The sequence below is a fragment of the Hipposideros armiger genome, unplaced genomic scaffold (genome assembly GCF_001890085.2).
Source record: "Hipposideros armiger isolate ML-2016 unplaced genomic scaffold, ASM189008v1 scaffold_421, whole genome shotgun sequence".
In the NCBI taxonomy this organism is placed as follows: Eukaryota; Metazoa; Chordata; class Mammalia; order Chiroptera; family Hipposideridae; genus Hipposideros; species Hipposideros armiger.
This window is the reverse complement of record NW_017731771.1, coordinates 1396284-1415481: the sequence shown is the minus strand read 5'-3', so window position 1 is coordinate 1415481 and position 19198 is coordinate 1396284. Positions and strand designations below refer to the sequence as shown.

General features: G+C 40.8%; 1 protein-coding gene across 1 annotated transcript in view; it reads left to right on the top strand.

Moving 5' to 3' along the window:
- The first annotated feature begins 635 nt into the window (after nucleotides 1–635).
- Nucleotides 636–19198, top strand: part of LOC109394384 (cyclin-Y-like protein 1) — a 43171-nt gene continuing 24608 nt past the window's right edge. The window contains exon 1 of the mRNA XM_019664399.1: nucleotides 636–1162. Coding sequence (XP_019519944.1) covers nucleotides 960–1162 — 203 coding nt within the window. The 5' untranslated portion in view covers nucleotides 636–959. The remainder of the gene's footprint in view (nucleotides 1163–19198) is intronic.

Below are 19198 nucleotides of genomic sequence, written 5' to 3'. Positions count from 1 at the left end.
CTTTATACACTGTTGTTGGAGAAAAAAAAGTAAAATGTGGAAGGTCCTGCAGTGGAAGGGAGACACAAGCGAGAAAAGCGAACTGGTGAGTCCCTGTGTTTCCAAGTTGGGGGGGACGTATTGGGTTCCCATGTTACCGATGAGGAAGGGGCGGGGTAACCTGTCGAGTCTCACTCAAGACTCACAGTCACAGCTCTTTATGGAGAATAGTACCGTGCTCTGGGGGTTGCTATGGTCAAGCTGCAGGCGAAAACTAGCACTTTTGGAAGACGGTAGAGGAGCATTTAGTTACAAAAACGGTCAACAACTGGAGTGTCACTAAGTTCGGTGGGCAACGGTCAGGCCCGGTGACACAGAGTTGCTAAAGGAACTGGCTCTTTACTAACCGAACTTTGTATGGAGCCCACTGACCGACGCCAGCTCGCGTTAACAAACGCCCGCGGCGCTTCCCTTCTGATCCCAGAGCTCTGGGTCGCGCTCGGGGAATCGGGACCAGAGTCTGGAACGCGCCGCTCTGGGGCGGGGTGGGGCGGGGCCTGTGGAGGGAACTCTGGGCGTGATTGGTCCCTCGAGGCCGGGTTCTGGTTGGCAGGTGCCGGTTGGGAGAACGGCTGTCAATGCAGAGGCTGCTGCGGAGCGCGGCGGAGCTCCGGCTGTGCTGTGATCCCGCTGTGGGTGCAGTTGTCCGCGCGTGTGGGGTCCTCACCCCTTGGAAATAAGCCGGTCTCCGCCCTCAGACCAGTCAGCTGGTGGGAGGCGGTAGCGGCGTGCTACGGGCGTAAGGCCGGTCCCGGGTCCCTGCCCGGGGCAGGCGGCCCGGCGGACGGGGCCGTCCGGGCATAGATAGCCCCGGGCTGCCCGTGCCGGATGCGCCTTTGTTGGAGGAGGGGGGACTGCGGAGCGCGGCGGAGCCCGGGGGCGAGCGATGGCGCCGAGGGCGCGAGGAGTGGAAGCGCCCCATGCGGAGCGCCCTGACCTGGTACCTCTGCGCTAATGCCCTCCCCAAGCAGGGCCGGCGCTCGGGGTCGGCGGAGCCGGACTACGAGTTCCAGGTCCGCGGCAGCTGCGCCGTCGCCTGCCGCCCTGGAGCCCGCGGAGTTGGAGTTGGGAACGGGCGATGGCCACCACGTGCGGCACAGGAGCGACCGGGAGATGCCCGAAGGTGAGGAGGCGGCGGGCGCCGTCCGCGCTCCGGCGGACCTCTGGCTGCGGCCGCCCCCAGGGTTCCCGGGAGGGAGCCGCCGCCTCAGGCTCCTTCCTACCTGGAGCCGGCTGTCCCGGAGCTGGGCACCGGTGACGAAGGCTGGCTGTGCCTGGCGTCTCCTCCCGTTCTTCAACCCCTTCGGGTCCGCAGGGTTCGTTCCCTCCTCACTACCCGAACGCCCAGTTCTTTCCCGTATTCCCACCCCCACCCCCACCCCAGCCTGAGACCCGACAGCCCTCGGCCCTTGCTGTTTATGGCTTTGCGGAACGTTTCGTGGGACTTTTTAAAGACTTTGGGGTGTATTCTCTCCCTTTTGTCAAGGAAAACTTGAATACCCCAACTTTGGAGTACGCACCCCCATCTCCCTGTGCTGACCTATTCGGGTAAAACCCTTGCTCCTACCCTTTAAGGTTGTTAATTGTTCAGCGGAACCATTCAACCCTAAATATTTTAGGGTTTGTTATGGGAATTCAAACTAGAGATTGATGACGTAGGAGAGTCCAATGGTGTCCTTCCGTGGGCTATTTTCAGTTGCCTGGATAGAAGCCGCGTTATACCTTCCAAGTATAATTTGAACACCGAAGGGAAAAAGACGGTGGGAGAGGGAACTTAAAATAACTGAACGATGTGACCTGTTACTGCCAGAGCCGCGGAGGATAGTTTTTTCCCAAAGGAGAACCCAAGGACTCTGCTTCCTTGAAAAGTCCCACTTTGCCACAAATATGTCCTGAGTCTTACTTCAGTGACTTAATAATTTCACTTTCACGTTGCCTGTTCTGAAGGAGAGGTGTGGCTCATGAGACTTGGTCAAAAGTTTTAAAAGAGAAGAAACCATACATTTAGAGTTTAATTTGTAATGTGAAGATTTGGGAGTTAAGATGGCAGATTTCTGCACTAGAGTGTTTGCCTCCATGGCTTCCCCTCCTTCTAATAGAGCCTGTTCTCCTTTATGATTGTTGAGGTAAATGGTTGGGGTGCGGGGTGGAGGGAGAAGAGAGGAAATGTTTGATTTCAGATAATTCCGGGTAACTATGGGGCTAGTGAATACTGTGTCCTCTGAAGTAGGAAACGTTGTGTCATAAAGCTGTTACAGTCCCATTGTTCCATTTGTGTCATTTCAATGCCAGTGATTATTTCATTATCTCATACAGGAAATGTCTTGTAGCTCTTTAAACATTATTTAAACTTCTATTTAAACTTTAGTTGAGTTCTTACTTTCTTTAAAAGTTAGAATAATTAAGTCTGTGGATTCACCATGATGATGGACATGGCTTTGTAACTGGGAAGTACTCCCTTTTCAGCATATTAAAATATTTTGTAAAAATGAACAGTTTATGGGAATTGATTAATTGTACCTTTAAATGCAAAGTAATTGTACCTGGAAACACAAAGGAAATAAGTATTTGTGAAAACTTGTGCTCCACTTGACGCTGTAAATAAAGCCCCTGAGTGATTTTACATACTGGTTAGTAGATGGGTAGCGTTGGATGACCGACCAAAATAGGACCTTGATATAATTCTTTTAAGATTGACAACACATTTTCAGTATATCTCAGTTGGCCCTTCTAAGTACAAATAAGGCCAGTGTATAGTCTTCCCTCTATTGCCGGTGAAGAAATGGAGACTTAGAGATTAGAAATGACTGTGTAATGCAGCTGGCAGAAGAGGCTGACATAGACATGATAGACAAGCCACATTCAGTTCTGGGGGTGCTGACAAAACTCTTCAGAATGCATCTTATGTTTTATCATTTATCCATGAAATGGGCCTATCTTAACTTACTCCAGTATTAATTCCATTCAAAGTGATTGTACAGAACTCAGAAGCAACATTTACCTCTCTGCTCTATATCTATAAACTTATTACCATGGATGAGAGTGAAAGTAGATGTTACGAAATGGCATTCATTTACCAGGTAAACAAGTTGACATATTTTTGTAAAGAGTTTCTTCTGGTGTCCTCAATTTGAAGCCCAGACTGCCTTGGACACAGGGTCTTTAGGAGAAGCTGGTAAGAGGGCAGGTAAGGGAAGAAGGATTAAGTAGAGGACTATGAGAAGGAATGTGAATCAGAAAAGTTGAAAACAATAGAGGTTGGGAGAACAGAATTTACCTTTTTATGTTTTATATGATAGTTAAAATTTCATTTCAATTTGTCTTTCGAATTTTTTTATGGCATTCAATAAAGTGATAAGAGAAACCTCAATTTCAGCATTTGCCTATTACTAGTTTCCATAGAAACAAGATAAGAACACCAACTATAAATTACCAGCAGGGCTGGCTGAGTGGCTGTTGTTTTGAGCACGAGCTCTGAACAACAGGGCTGCTGGTTCGCTTTCCACATGTGCCAGTAAAGCTGCGCCTTCTACAGCTAATATTGTGAACAACAGCTCGACCTGGAGCTGGACTGCTGTAAGTGGCCAGCAATGGCGTAGGCTGCAGTAGGCTGCTGTGAGCTACCATGAGCTGCCGTGAGTGGCCGTCCAATGGCCGTTGACCGACTGCCTCAGCAGGGAAGAGTTCAATGACATAATACCAACATGGACCAGCAAAGTGGTGTCCTCCACAACTAGACTGAAGAACAAAAGGACAGCAACTTGGCTGTTCCCCTTCCCAATTCCCCAACACTGTTCCCCTCCCCCAATTCCCCAATAAAATATTTTAAATAAACAAATAAAAAAATAAAGTACAAGCACACTGGAAGTTTGCTTTTAGTGTATTTCAGACAATTTTATTGAGGTTTCTCTGCAAACTAAGAAAGACCTACTTGCACATGAAACACTGGCTTTTCTACAATGGAGAATTGAATTATTTTGGTTATTGACACAAAATCATCCATGAATGATGCTCTGCCTTGTTCTTCTGAAACAGAAGAATGTGATATCTTCAATCCATTTTAGAGATATTCCCAAGAATCTAGTGTAGATTTCAGATAGACTTATAGAACTTTTCTACTACCTTGCCTTTATCTAACAGTATATCAGCTATAACTGATGTTAGTATCAGTAACAAAAAAAGACTAAGGTCCTGTGATCCAATATTATTATATTCATCAACTTTTCATACAGCCTTTTATGTTCTGACCTCATGAGTTTTGCTCATTTGCTGGCTAAAGGTGCTCTGTCAAGTGACCCCCATCCTCCCCCTTCCCCCAGAGTGAGAAAAGAAGGAATTGGTAATATTATGTGGAAAACCTTCTTAGCAACAGATCTTTCCTCTTTCCTGTAGCTGTTTTAAGCCCTCTGCCTTTTTTTGCTTTTGCTTTTTTTGGTAACAATAAACATTTGATGTAAAATATTTAGAAAATACAGGAAAGTCATTTACTTATGCTCAGAACTTCCAGAACTATTATTAATATTTGGTATTGACTCTCCCTGAATCTTTTGTATGCATATAAACACATTTTGTTTATTTTACAAATATGAGGTCACTCTTTATGTACTGCTTTATACCTTTTTGTTTTAAAGAGAAGTAATGATACAAAGCTCCTGGAACTGTGCTTGACAACTAGAGAGTTCTCCAGGCTGTGTCTCTATGCACCAGCCTGGAACCCTACAGCATGCCTTTAATAACTGTTTAGTGTACTGGAACATGGTTGGAACATCATTCATTTACCCACCCTTTATGGTTGGGCATCTTTTAAAGTGACACCATACACAATCCCATTCTAATGCTTTATTCTGGTGACACAGATGAAAACAAATGCATTGTACCTCCCTGTAGATCAGACGGAATCCTTTCTTATAAGCTAATTAGAATGTTATTTTGTAGTTAAGGTATTTTAACATTAAATGTTCTTATCCCAAATTAAAATTACCTTTGGTTTTTCCCAGGACACTAGGACTCCTCTCTTAGGTTTTTATGGTTCTCGGTAGTCTGTTTCGTGTCTTTAATTTTGAATAAGCAGAAAGTAATGCTCAAATAGACAAGTCAAAAGACAGCATTTACTGAAATCTTGGTAGGTATGGGAAAATGGGGAGAAACTTAACTGGTTTGGGGGTCCACTGAAACATGTTTAGTGGGCACCATTCCACATGCATGACAAACAGTGGTGTACAAGAGAAAGCCTCTACCCTAACTCAGGTTTTTACATTCTAGAGGATACTGGGGGCAGACAACACGTGAACCATCCAAAAAGTCAGGTGGTGATGTGCCAGGAAAGTCACAGCGGGTCATGGACTGGCGAGGAAGGCAGTTTATATGGCTGGTGACAGCTGCTCTCTTTTTGTGACACTGAGCAGTCCTAACAATGAGAGGGAAACATGTGAGCATGTGAGAGAAGTGGCTTCCATGCAGAGTTCCTAAGATGGGAATACACTGGTGCCGGCAAAGGATGGAATGATACGGGGATGGCTGTAGCAGAGTGAAAGGCATGCCAGGAGGAATGTAGTGGGTTAAGACCTTTATGCCTAGTGGGCCTTGTCAAAAATATGAATGTAGTCTAGTTGTAATGGGAGACCATTGTAGGATCATATGCAGGTAAATGATGTTAATTCTGGAAGGAAGGAAGGAAAGGGGGGGGAAGAGAGAGAGAGAGAGAGAGAGAGAGAGAGAGAGAGAGAGAGAGAGAGAGAGAGAGAGAGAGAAGCTACTGTGTGAGAATAGACTGTCATGCAGGTGAGGGTGGAAGCAGGGAGACCAGGTAGAAGGCTGGTGCAGTAGTTCAGGTGAGANAAAAAGACGGTGGGAGAGGGAACTTAAAATAACTGAACGATGTGACCTGTTACTGCCAGAGCCGCGGAGGATAGTTTTTTCCCAAAGGAGAACCCAAGGACTCTGCTTCCTTGAAAAGTCCCACTTTGCCACAAATATGTCCTGAGTCTTACTTCAGTGACTTAATAATTTCACTTTCACGTTGCCTGTTCTGAAGGAGAGGTGTGGCTCATGAGACTTGGTCAAAAGTTTTAAAAGAGAAGAAACCATACATTTAGAGTTTAATTTGTAATGTGAAGATTTGGGAGTTAAGATGGCAGATTTCTGCACTAGAGTGTTTGCCTCCATGGCTTCCCCTCCTTCTAATAGAGCCTGTTCTCCTTTATGATTGTTGAGGTAAATGGTTGGGGTGCGGGGTGGAGGGAGAAGAGAGGAAATGTTTGATTTCAGATAATTCCGGGTAACTATGGGGCTAGTGAATACTGTGTCCTCTGAAGTAGGAAACGTTGTGTCATAAAGCTGTTACAGTCCCATTGTTCCATTTGTGTCATTTCAATGCCAGTGATTATTTCATTATCTCATACAGGAAATGTCTTGTAGCTCTTTAAACATTATTTAAACTTCTATTTAAACTTTAGTTGAGTTCTTACTTTCTTTAAAAGTTAGAATAATTAAGTCTGTGGATTCACCATGATGATGGACATGGCTTTGTAACTGGGAAGTACTCCCTTTTCAGCATATTAAAATATTTTGTAAAAATGAACAGTTTATGGGAATTGATTAATTGTACCTTTAAATGCAAAGTAATTGTACCTGGAAACACAAAGGAAATAAGTATTTGTGAAAACTTGTGCTCCACTTGACGCTGTAAATAAAGCCCCTGAGTGATTTTACATACTGGTTAGTAGATGGGTAGCGTTGGATGACCGACCAAAATAGGACCTTGATATAATTCTTTTAAGATTGACAACACATTTTCAGTATATCTCAGTTGGCCCTTCTAAGTACAAATAAGGCCAGTGTATAGTCTTCCCTCTATTGCCGGTGAAGAAATGGAGACTTAGAGATTAGAAATGACTGTGTAATGCAGCTGGCAGAAGAGGCTGACATAGACATGATAGACAAGCCACATTCAGTTCTGGGGGTGCTGACAAAACTCTTCAGAATGCATCTTATGTTTTATCATTTATCCATGAAATGGGCCTATCTTAACTTACTCCAGTATTAATTCCATTCAAAGTGATTGTACAGAACTCAGAAGCAACATTTACCTCTCTGCTCTATATCTATAAACTTATTACCATGGATGAGAGTGAAAGTAGATGTTACGAAATGGCATTCATTTACCAGGTAAACAAGTTGACATATTTTTGTAAAGAGTTTCTTCTGGTGTCCTCAATTTGAAGCCCAGACTGCCTTGGACACAGGGTCTTTAGGAGAAGCTGGTAAGAGGGCAGGTAAGGGAAGAAGGATTAAGTAGAGGACTATGAGAAGGAATGTGAATCAGAAAAGTTGAAAACAATAGAGGTTGGGAGAACAGAATTTACCTTTTTATGTTTTATATGATAGTTAAAATTTCATTTCAATTTGTCTTTCGAATTTTTTTATGGCATTCAATAAAGTGATAAGAGAAACCTCAATTTCAGCATTTGCCTATTACTAGTTTCCATAGAAACAAGATAAGAACACCAACTATAAATTACCAGCAGGGCTGGCTGAGTGGCTGTTGTTTTGAGCACGAGCTCTGAACAACAGGGCTGCTGGTTCGCTTTCCACATGTGCCAGTAAAGCTGCGCCTTCTACAGCTAATATTGTGAACAACAGCTCGACCTGGAGCTGGACTGCTGTAAGTGGCCAGCAATGGCGTAGGCTGCAGTAGGCTGCTGTGAGCTACCATGAGCTGCCGTGAGTGGCCGTCCAATGGCCGTTGACCGACTGCCTCAGCAGGGAAGAGTTCAATGACATAATACCAACATGGACCAGCAAAGTGGTGTCCTCCACAACTAGACTGAAGAACAAAAGGACAGCAACTTGGCTGTTCCCCTTCCCAATTCCCCAACACTGTTCCCCTCCCCCAATTCCCCAATAAAATATTTTAAATAAACAAATAAAAAAATAAAGTACAAGCACACTGGAAGTTTGCTTTTAGTGTATTTCAGACAATTTTATTGAGGTTTCTCTGCAAACTAAGAAAGACCTACTTGCACATGAAACACTGGCTTTTCTACAATGGAGAATTGAATTATTTTGGTTATTGACACAAAATCATCCATGAATGATGCTCTGCCTTGTTCTTCTGAAACAGAAGAATGTGATATCTTCAATCCATTTTAGAGATATTCCCAAGAATCTAGTGTAGATTTCAGATAGACTTATAGAACTTTTCTACTACCTTGCCTTTATCTAACAGTATATCAGCTATAACTGATGTTAGTATCAGTAACAAAAAAAGACTAAGGTCCTGTGATCCAATATTATTATATTCATCAACTTTTCATACAGCCTTTTATGTTCTGACCTCATGAGTTTTGCTCATTTGCTGGCTAAAGGTGCTCTGTCAAGTGACCCCCATCCTCCCCCTTCCCCCAGAGTGAGAAAAGAAGGAATTGGTAATATTATGTGGAAAACCTTCTTAGCAACAGATCTTTCCTCTTTCCTGTAGCTGTTTTAAGCCCTCTGCCTTTTTTTGCTTTTGCTTTTTTTGGTAACAATAAACATTTGATGTAAAATATTTAGAAAATACAGGAAAGTCATTTACTTATGCTCAGAACTTCCAGAACTATTATTAATATTTGGTATTGACTCTCCCTGAATCTTTTGTATGCATATAAACACATTTTGTTTATTTTACAAATATGAGGTCACTCTTTATGTACTGCTTTATACCTTTTTGTTTTAAAGAGAAGTAATGATACAAAGCTCCTGGAACTGTGCTTGACAACTAGAGAGTTCTCCAGGCTGTGTCTCTATGCACCAGCCTGGAACCCTACAGCATGCCTTTAATAACTGTTTAGTGTACTGGAACATGGTTGGAACATCATTCATTTACCCACCCTTTATGGTTGGGCATCTTTTAAAGTGACACCATACACAATCCCATTCTAATGCTTTATTCTGGTGACACAGATGAAAACAAATGCATTGTACCTCCCTGTAGATCAGACGGAATCCTTTCTTATAAGCTAATTAGAATGTTATTTTGTAGTTAAGGTATTTTAACATTAAATGTTCTTATCCCAAATTAAAATTACCTTTGGTTTTTCCCAGGACACTAGGACTCCTCTCTTAGGTTTTTATGGTTCTCGGTAGTCTGTTTCGTGTCTTTAATTTTGAATAAGCAGAAAGTAATGCTCAAATAGACAAGTCAAAAGACAGCATTTACTGAAATCTTGGTAGGTATGGGAAAATGGGGAGAAACTTAACTGGTTTGGGGGTCCACTGAAACATGTTTAGTGGGCACCATTCCACATGCATGACAAACAGTGGTGTACAAGAGAAAGCCTCTACCCTAACTCAGGTTTTTACATTCTAGAGGATACTGGGGGCAGACAACACGTGAACCATCCAAAAAGTCAGGTGGTGATGTGCCAGGAAAGTCACAGCGGGTCATGGACTGGCGAGGAAGGCAGTTTATATGGCTGGTGACAGCTGCTCTCTTTTTGTGACACTGAGCAGTCCTAACAATGAGAGGGAAACATGTGAGCATGTGAGAGAAGTGGCTTCCATGCAGAGTTCCTAAGATGGGAATACACTGGTGCCGGCAAAGGATGGAATGATACGGGGATGGCTGTAGCAGAGTGAAAGGCATGCCAGGAGGAATGTAGTGGGTTAAGACCTTTATGCCTAGTGGGCCTTGTCAAAAATATGAATGTAGTCTAGTTGTAATGGGAGACCATTGTAGGATCATATGCAGGTAAATGATGTTAATTCTGGAAGGAAGGAAGGAAAGGGGGGGGAAGAGGGGGAGAGAGAGAGAGAGAGAGAGAGAGAGAGAGAGAGAGGGAGAGAGAAGCTACTGTGTGAGAATAGACTGTCATGCAGGTGAGGGTGGAAGCAGGGAGACCAGGTAGAAGGCTGGTGCAGTAGTTCAGGTGAGAGCCAACAGTGGCTAAAAAAAAAAAAAAAAAGGAAGGCCTAAAATAGGTTGACAGTGCAATTAAGTGAATATAGAAGAAGTAACAAAGATATGAATGGACAAGTCACAATAAAAGAAATGCAGATTACATCTAAACATGTCTTCATACGTAAGAGAAATGCAAAATAAAAGTATATTGTGGTTTCTCTCCTATTGGGAGAAAATGCGTAAACTTGACACTGCATTCTTTGGCAAGGCTGTGAAGAAACCCTTACCCCTGTACACTGTGGATCAAAATGCCAAATGGTTCAACCCTATGAAGGGACATTGGCATAATTTCACAGGAATGCAGATGTATTAAGCAAGAAATCCTATTTTGAGGAATTTATCCTGAAGACATACCCCACAAATATATGAAACCACATATTCACAAAGATTTACTTGCATTATTTTCAAAAGAAAACCATTGGAAATAACTCATGTCCAGTAAGGGACTGGTAAAATAACCTAGTACGTCCACGCAGCGGAGAACTGTGGAGCTGTACAAAAGAATAAGGTCTCTCTTTACTGCTATGGGGTGACCTCCAGGATAAGTTACATGAACAAGGCCAGGAAAGGACATACAGGTTTCTACATGACAGAAGCAGGGTAATGTTTATTGGCTTATTAAAAAAACAAAACAAAACAACAACAACAAACCACCAGGAGAAAGTGTTGCTAATTTTTAGACATTAAGCTTCCCTTTCGTGGGTAGACAAAGCACATACTTGCTTAAGATGATATTTGGGTGTCGGTAATGAGGGGACATTTCATACACTGTCCAATGAAATGCTTAATGTTCCCGTCTTGCTTTTGAGCTTATTTTGGAATTCTGTGTTTTGTTACTCATTGTGCTTGGTATATAGTATATAGAGCACCCCTATATTTCATTGGATCCTCACAGTGTTTCGAGTTAGGTAGCATAGGAATGTATCTTTTAATAGGAATACAACTTATAAAATTATACAAGATATGAATAGCAGCTTTGGGAATACTACCTTTTTTCTCTCCCCCATTTTCAGTGTGTTAAAAGAATTAAGCTTTAGGGTCAAACCAGGGGTTGGTAAACTGCGGCTCGCAAGGCACATGTGGCTCTTTGGGTATGTACATGTGGCTCTGAAGTAAAACTGAAACTAAAACTACCATAGTTTCATTTGTAAAATTTTTAAAGGATATTATTCACATAATGGTGATTTCATTTGTTTTATAGGTCTCGCAAAACTTTGAGGGACAGGTTTGACTCTTCCTTCTCAAAAGTTTGCCGACCCCTCGGTTAAACAGTAACACTGCATAATCTGAAATGAAATGGAGGTAATTGCAACCCAGAAATGTTCCTAAAAGTTCAAGAAACTGAGCAAAGTACTGTTTAGAAATATGTAAAAGAAGTTGGACTTCACTTTATGAAATGTCACATAATAGTCACAGTGGCTAAAACATGGATTCAGGATTAAAACAAGGCAAGACTGAGAACCAAGTATAGGCAGCTGCAGAAGTGGACTGGAAACAAGAGTCAAGAGGATTGCCCAAGGCTAGGAGAGCAGAAGCAAGGCTCAAGGGAGCAGTAGACTGGGGGACACAGGAGCTGCTGTGTGCCCTGTGGTGAGGCAGGCCAGCTCAAGGCCACCAGGTAGAAATGACCTGACTGGAGGCCGGGGACGGGATAGGTATGAACAAAGAGATAACATCATTAGTGTATGGTAGCTGTGAGGATCTAAATGTTTGCTTACAGGCCATAAAACTAATACAGGGTATTGTATAGGGATGAGAGAGCAGCTCAGTAAATGCAGGAAGCCTTAAGTAAACAGGAGCCCAGCAGCTGGTCCAGAAACTGCTGACATTTCTGTTGAATTGGAATGTACAAAATCAATATGTTGAAATCAATGTCTTTCTGAAATAAGCTGCTTCTATCGATAATTTCTTGGTCAGCACCCTCTTTCTCTCTTAGTGGGTACAATACATACAGTACATACAAATGACAGGCAACTCACCACAGTGAACATAGCTCTGTTAACTGTGGAAGTAGTCACACTATGTAATGAAAAAAAGCAAATTAGAGACTGTGAGGTTCCTCAGATGAGCAAGAGGTAAATCATTTTCTCAGCTAAGTTTCTCCCCTGGCATCATTTGCTTTCCCCTTTTCTTTTGCACATGGAGCATTTTTCATTTGGACCCAGTATAGAATATTTGTTAGTTCAACAAAGAAAACTAAGTTTTTACATTTTACTTTATGGGGTTCATCTTGCCATAAATCATCAAGGTGATTTAAATGATAAATATTTTTGAAATTATAAAGAAATGAAAAACGGAATTTTGTCTCCTTGTGTATGTTGGTAATCTGTCAGATAATTAGCCACAACTTTTATTTTTCAATGGCATTTGTATCAGAATTGTTCAGTTAATTTTTTTTTATTCTTAGTGCAAGAAAATAAGAGCAAGCATTTAAACCATGTAAGCAGTTGGAAAGTTAAATAAGCAATGAGTAGTTTGAATTTAAAGTATGTCTGCCTTGTGTTGAACTGGCAAAAACTCTCCAAGTAATCCACAAAAGAAACAGTTTATTGGCCGGTCGAGTGGCTCAGTTGGTTAAGAGCTCGCTCAAGAGTGCGAGCTTTGAGCAACAGGGTCGCCAGTTCGATTCCCAGCCCAAGCTGAGCTGCCGCTAAGCTGCCAACAGATGACAGGATGGCTCAGCTAAAAAGCAAACAAAGAAAGAAACGGTTTATTCGGGAAAAGAAAAACAAGCAAGACCACCACCGCAGTGAGGAAAGCATACCTCCTACATGGAGCTCCTACAGGCAACTCACATGGAGGCAGAAGACCCTGGTTTCAAGATGGCTAATCCCTTTATTATGATCCCACTGCCAGAAATTACCATAAGAATAAACGGGAAGCTAGGATTACAGAGTTAACAAGTGGCCCAGCTCCACCCATAGTCCTCCCAACTCTATGGTTAAGCATTTTAAGATGCTCGTTCACTTTATCACATGATTCCTAAAAAATATAAGGACCCAATACCATAAGCATGCACCTCCTTTTGTAGATTTTCTGAACCTTTTGTTTTCCTGATTACCAAATGTACATATTCAGAAAAGCCTTTGGCTTGGTAATGCCCATTTGTTAAGGATTCTGACATTGAAGTTAAATTTTAATCACAGGGCTGTGGTATGAGATCTGCCTTAGTTGTTCAATCTTACTTTTTATCAAAAGTATAATAGCTAAGGTAACTTTTAGCACTATTGACTTCCTGTCACAGCAGGTGATAGCTTAGCTTCTTCCATCCACCATGGACTTATTTCCCTCCCTCTTTCCCTCAACATGTATTATGGTTTTTATTAAATCAAAATCAATGTTTACCTTATACTGACCAAGTAAATAGTGTTCACTGCTGGGCCATATACTTCTCTGGCTGTAACTCCTACATGTACACCCTTCATTCTTTTGATGAAATATGACTGAAATCTGAGCACTTTTGCACTTGTCTAAGATAATCCAATCCCTCTTTTTCTAGCGAACATAATCTCATACAGCCATTTGAGGTGTGACAATTAAATTTACGAGCTTGTTTCAATGATGTTGCTAACCTTTTTTGATATTAGAGGGATTATTCACTGAATTTGTACCAACTGGACAAAAAGTTAACCAAGTTTACTATTTGGAAGTGCTGAAAAGGCTGTGGGAAAAAGTTAGATGAACTGAACTTTTTGCCAACGATTCATGGCTCTTGCATCACGACAATGCACCAGCTCACACGGCACTGTCTGTGTGGGAGTTTTTAGCCAGTAAACAAATAACTGTATTGGAACACCCTCCCCACTCAGCTGATCTGGCCCCAATGACTTCTTTTTTTTTACCCAAAGATAAAGGAAATATTGAAAGGAAGACCGTTTGATGACATTCAGGACATCAAGGGTAATAAGACTACAGCTGTGATGGCCATTCCAGAAAAAGAGTTCCAAAATGGCTTTGAAGGGTGGACTAGGTGCTGGTGTCAGTACTCCCAAGGGGAGTACTTCGAAGGTGACCATAATGATATTCAGCAATGAGATATGCAGCACTTTTTCTAGGGAGTGCGCGAACTTAATAGTCTGACCTCGTATGCAGTAAGTAGCCTGGGCTCACAGCTTTCAAAAACCAGACTATCTAGTAATATAACAAAGAAAGGTGACTATCAGACAGAAATACTACATTTATGCTCATTAACCAAATAGCTAGCAATTCTTCATTTTTGTGTGTGTGGAATTGATTTCCTGACTTGCCTGTTCTCTAACAGTTACTTTTTCTCGAAAATGTTGTAACATTTGTCACATGCCTTTCAAAAATGTTTTCAGTCTTCTAAACACATCTGTTTCATTTTTTTCTTGGAAACTACATTCCCCACAGTTTGTTCTCCTACTCCAGTAGAGACTGGTTTTCACTAGGCTTGCTCTGTGCCTGTTTTCCTGGCATATCTCTTTGAAGTCACCTGGGATCTCACATCACTGCTCTCTTTGTTGGACCTCCTGTGTCCTGGATGCTATGCTTCCCTGTGTCCTGTTACACTCCCTTGTTTTACTGGAGCACATTTCCCTGGGAAAGGGTAAATGGGCAGAAGTTTCTCGAGATCTAGCCTCTCTGAAATGCCTCCTGTTGTATAGAGTATAGAATCCTAGGCTGAAACTAATTTTTGTAGTTCTAAAGACATTTCTACTGTTTTTTCATTGATAGTATCTCTCTTAAATCTGTTGATATTGTGTGATACATTGGACATTACCAATTTTAGTCATTCACCCCCCCCCATCTCTTCCTTCACTGGAAGCTTTTAGTGCCTTCTGTATCTCTGGGATTCTAGAATTTCATACTCTGGTTTGGTATGGACCTTTTCATTGTATTGGGGCCATTAAGTCTGCAGGTCTTCTCTCCTGTCAATGAATATTTTTGTTTTATACTTGCTCTGTTTCTCCCTTTTCCTAGTATTCCTATTGTTCCTATTGTTCAGATGTTGGAATTCTTATTTTTCTTTTTGTTCCACTTCCTGGAGATTTCCTTGATTTTATGCTCCAAACTTTCTAATTGAATACTTTGTTTTATCTATCTTCTTTTTAATTTACAGAGTTCTCATATTCTGGCATTCTTTTTTGTTTTTATATAGCATTTGGTTCTTTCATCAGTGCAATTTCTTGTATTTCCGAGGATTTTTTTTTAGCTTTTCATTTGCTCTTGAATTTTATCACTCCCATTAATTCTTCCTGTGTTGATCTGTCTTACTTGTTGACTTCCCTCCCAGATGTGTAGTGGTCCCTGTATGTCTCTGAAGACCTAACTGAAAGCACCAGGAATGAGCGGAACTTTTGCTAACCAACAGGCCTCAATGAAAGGATTTGGGGGCCGAGTCTCTGAATTCTGAGTCTGCCATGGGGTCTGTAAGACAAACTGGCTCTCTTGTTGCTTCCCAGCCACTTTTTGTTGGCACCAAGGTTGTGCTTTCTTTGTTCTGCCATGTCAGTTACCACTCCTTTATCTAATCTTCAGCTTGCAGACATTAAAAATCATCTGCTGTTTATCCTGTATTGTGTATAACCTTTATCTTATGCCTTTAATTCTGATTAGATATCTCTGAAAGGAAGGGAGACAGATGAAATAAATTTGTGGTCAGTCCACCATATTTGACTCAAACTTAGAACCAAGAATTAAAGTGTAAATCAAAGTTTAAAGTTTTAACACAATATAGTGATAATAATTCAGAGAATCTTTTTGGTTCTGCCTCTAATAAACATACTACACTTTTCGACTAAGGCCTCGATTAAGAATTCAATGAAAACCACACACCCTGCCACGTTGTCCATTAATGTGCAACATAGATAGAGCAGTTTTCATTAATGCATAAGTGTTAGAAATTTGTAAGTTAATGAAACATTATTAATTCTTAACATCCAAAGCTTGTGAAAAAGTATAGAGAAAAAAGTAAACTTCAGCTTTATTTTTTTAATGGGTTAAAATGAGGGGATAGGCAAAATGGGTGGGGGCAGGATTTCAACAGGTGCTTGACCTTTGATGGTAAGGTTTGGGTTGGGACTTCTTAGACTTCTAGGTCTGATTATTTTTCTAGTCTTTGCCATTGAACCTTAAGTCTACTAAGTAACCCCTTCCCTTTCTTGTAGAGATTGTAGCAGTCCGTCTATTCTGTCATTTGTACTGAATGAATCTGAAGATAAAATACTCTTCTTTGTCCCTCTCTATTCTAGTGACCAATTGAAATAATACCTACAAACCCTAAACTGTCAGTAGTGTATTTGGCTGCTTGAATTTTTTTTTAGTTGTTTGCATTGTGTATGCTTATGTTTGTCAGTGTAGTTTATTGAAGCTGTGAGCCAGCAGTGGTAAGGCTTTAACCATAAAGGACAATTGTATGAAATGTTCATGCATAAGAGGGAAAAGTAACCTGTTGGCAGGCAATATATCCAGGCTTTGCTCAGAGGCTTAATTCTGCCACCCTCTGGGGAGTCCAGGATACTTGATACTGAGAAGACTGACTAGTTGGGAGCAGGCCTGGGCTGATGAGGGAGTGTCCAGTGTCTGTCTGGTTGGATCTGGCCAGTAGACTATAAGTTGCTGATTTACTCATTGAGCCCTCATAGGGCTATATGACCACATCTAACTAAAATGTTTAAATGTTTTAACACTCATATTTTTCAAAGATAAACCAATATGCATTTATAAGACAAAAAATTTTAAGTAGGAAAATCGGAGCAAGTATCACCCAAAGCTTTACAACTAGTTAATATTTGGGTGCATTTCCTTCCTATTCCTACTCCCCCAACATAGAGGTTTTTGGTCAGAATTGACAATATTTTGGTTGATTATATTACAGCTTAATAGTAGGGATCTTAAAAGATAACCTTGCAGTTGGAACAAAAGAATTTGAATGAATTTTCATTTTTCATGCTGTATTTGTTTTTTACAGATTCAAAAAGTAAATCACATGTTAACTGAAATAGCTTAAGGGACATATCAGAGTTGTAGATATATTTAAAACCTTTCTAGCATGCAGGAGAATTTATTTCTCCAAATAGTGATACTTTTCAAAAATATAAGGTCTGGAATTTTTTGTTAATAAGGAATAAGTGGCTTTGCAGTAAAAAATCTGAAGCAAGCAACATGGTGTCTTATGTACGATATCAATATTTATGATTATGGCTACTGATGGGAGAGTATGACAGCATGCTGAGAATTATTTTATATTAGTATGAAGAAGGAAGGCTCATCTGGATTCGTTTTGAAGAAATACAACAAAACCAAGTATATGAAAATGGGTGGTATTCTGTGATATGAAAGAATGCTACTATTAAGCTTACAGTGACTGGGATTTGATTATTGGCCTTCCTTTAAGGAATAGAATCATCCTAACATAGTTTCGGCTATTTCAGTGTTTGATTATTGCTGTATTGTTTTGCTGTGCACAAATAAATGTATATTAGTAAAGTGTTTTAAAAATAGTTTATTCTTTAGAGGGCCTCAAAACATTCACTGTCACCTCTCCATTACCATTGCAGAGAAATTCTGATTTGTATCTGTAGTGAGATTTATGTTCCAATTGTAACTGACTTAAATAATTTGTCACACACTGTTGAACTCCTGACTTGTCCAGGATTCTGTGCTCTGCAGCTGAAGGTAGGAGAGGAGCAAGAGTTCTCCTTCCCTGGAGAAGCTGCCTTTCTTAGGAGGGGGTGTCCTGGAAGCTACTGATACCCTGTAACAAGTGGTGACTTAGCTATGCTAGTGCACAGAAAAGAAGGTTTGTAGTGTGGTTGCTGGCAAAGGGATCCTGGAGGGAGATGTGGGTGAAGAGTTCTGGGAGAAGAAGGAAGAAAAAGGCATTGTAGCTTGAGAGAGCAGCCGAGTGAGGCTGGAAACCTTCCTGATGTGTGTCAGATAAGTTAGAGAAGAGAATGAATAAAATTTAGAAATGAATGGAAAGTATTCTCTGAGCTTCTCACTGGAGTCATGTAATGACAGTCTTATTTCAATGTGAAGTGAGTTCAATTCTCAGAGTTGTTTTATGTGTGTGGGTTTTTTTTGAATTTACAAGCATTTATTTCCGAACAATGGACTGTTGGTGTTAAATACAGAAAAGACTTGAGGCATCAATTACAAATGAATTATACAAATATACTGTTTAATTTTAAATATAGTATTTATAATCAACATGGTGGAAGCTATCAATGTATTGGAACAAATTTATGAAAAATATAAAAATGAAAAGAGGGAGACATTGTTTCACTAACATTCCCAAATTTATTAATTCAAATCTGGTAGGAATCAACAATAAATTTAGATAATCTTTAATAAATTTTTTTAATCTCTTTATTTTATGTGTGTATTGAATGTGAGAAAATCTCAAACAAGATTCTTCCACCCTCCAGATAAGAAAGCTGAGGCACAGAGAGACCTTTAGCCCCAAGTTTGCTGTCGATAGAGCAGCTGCAGCACATACACCTCAGATGGGAAAAAGTGTGTTTCCCACACCGTCTCCCTGATATTTCTTACTGACTTCCAGGAAGGAAATTGGCTTTCATTTACTGCAATAATTCAATATTATATGAGGCTTTAATATTTTAAAAAATATTTTGTTGTGGAGTTGGGGGAGGGAACAGCGTTGGGGGAATTGGGGAAGGGGAACAGACAAGTTGCTGTTTTTATGTTCTTTAGTGTAGTTGTGGAGAACATCGCTTCACTGGCCCATGTTGGTATTGTGATCATTGCACTCTTCCCAGCTGAGGCAGATTGGGCATTTCATTTATTGTAGTAAATTAGTAGTAGAAATAGAAAATCTCAGCTGTTTTTCATTGCTTACGACAAAAACTGAAATCTTATTCTAAACTTTGCATTATTACAAAGGGCATTTGTAATAGGCATTTGCCAGGGCTGGTTATAGGTACTATATCAAGGGCAGCATTTTATAACCCATTCCACACATCTTGTCTGTGGAAGTTCAAGTCTCTAATGGGTTTCCCATTGAGCTACACATGATATCACACTCAAGCAGTTTACAGAGTGTAAGAAAAATCTTCATTCTTGGTTAGTTGACATTTTAATCAAGGAAAAAAATACACTTTTATAGGTTTAACTTACTGTGACATTTTCTTCTATTTCCCTGCCTTTTCAGATATCTCCAGCACAGCTGACTAAAAAGTACAGCTCATGCTCAACCATATTTCTAGATGACAGCATCATCAGCCAGCCTAACCTTGG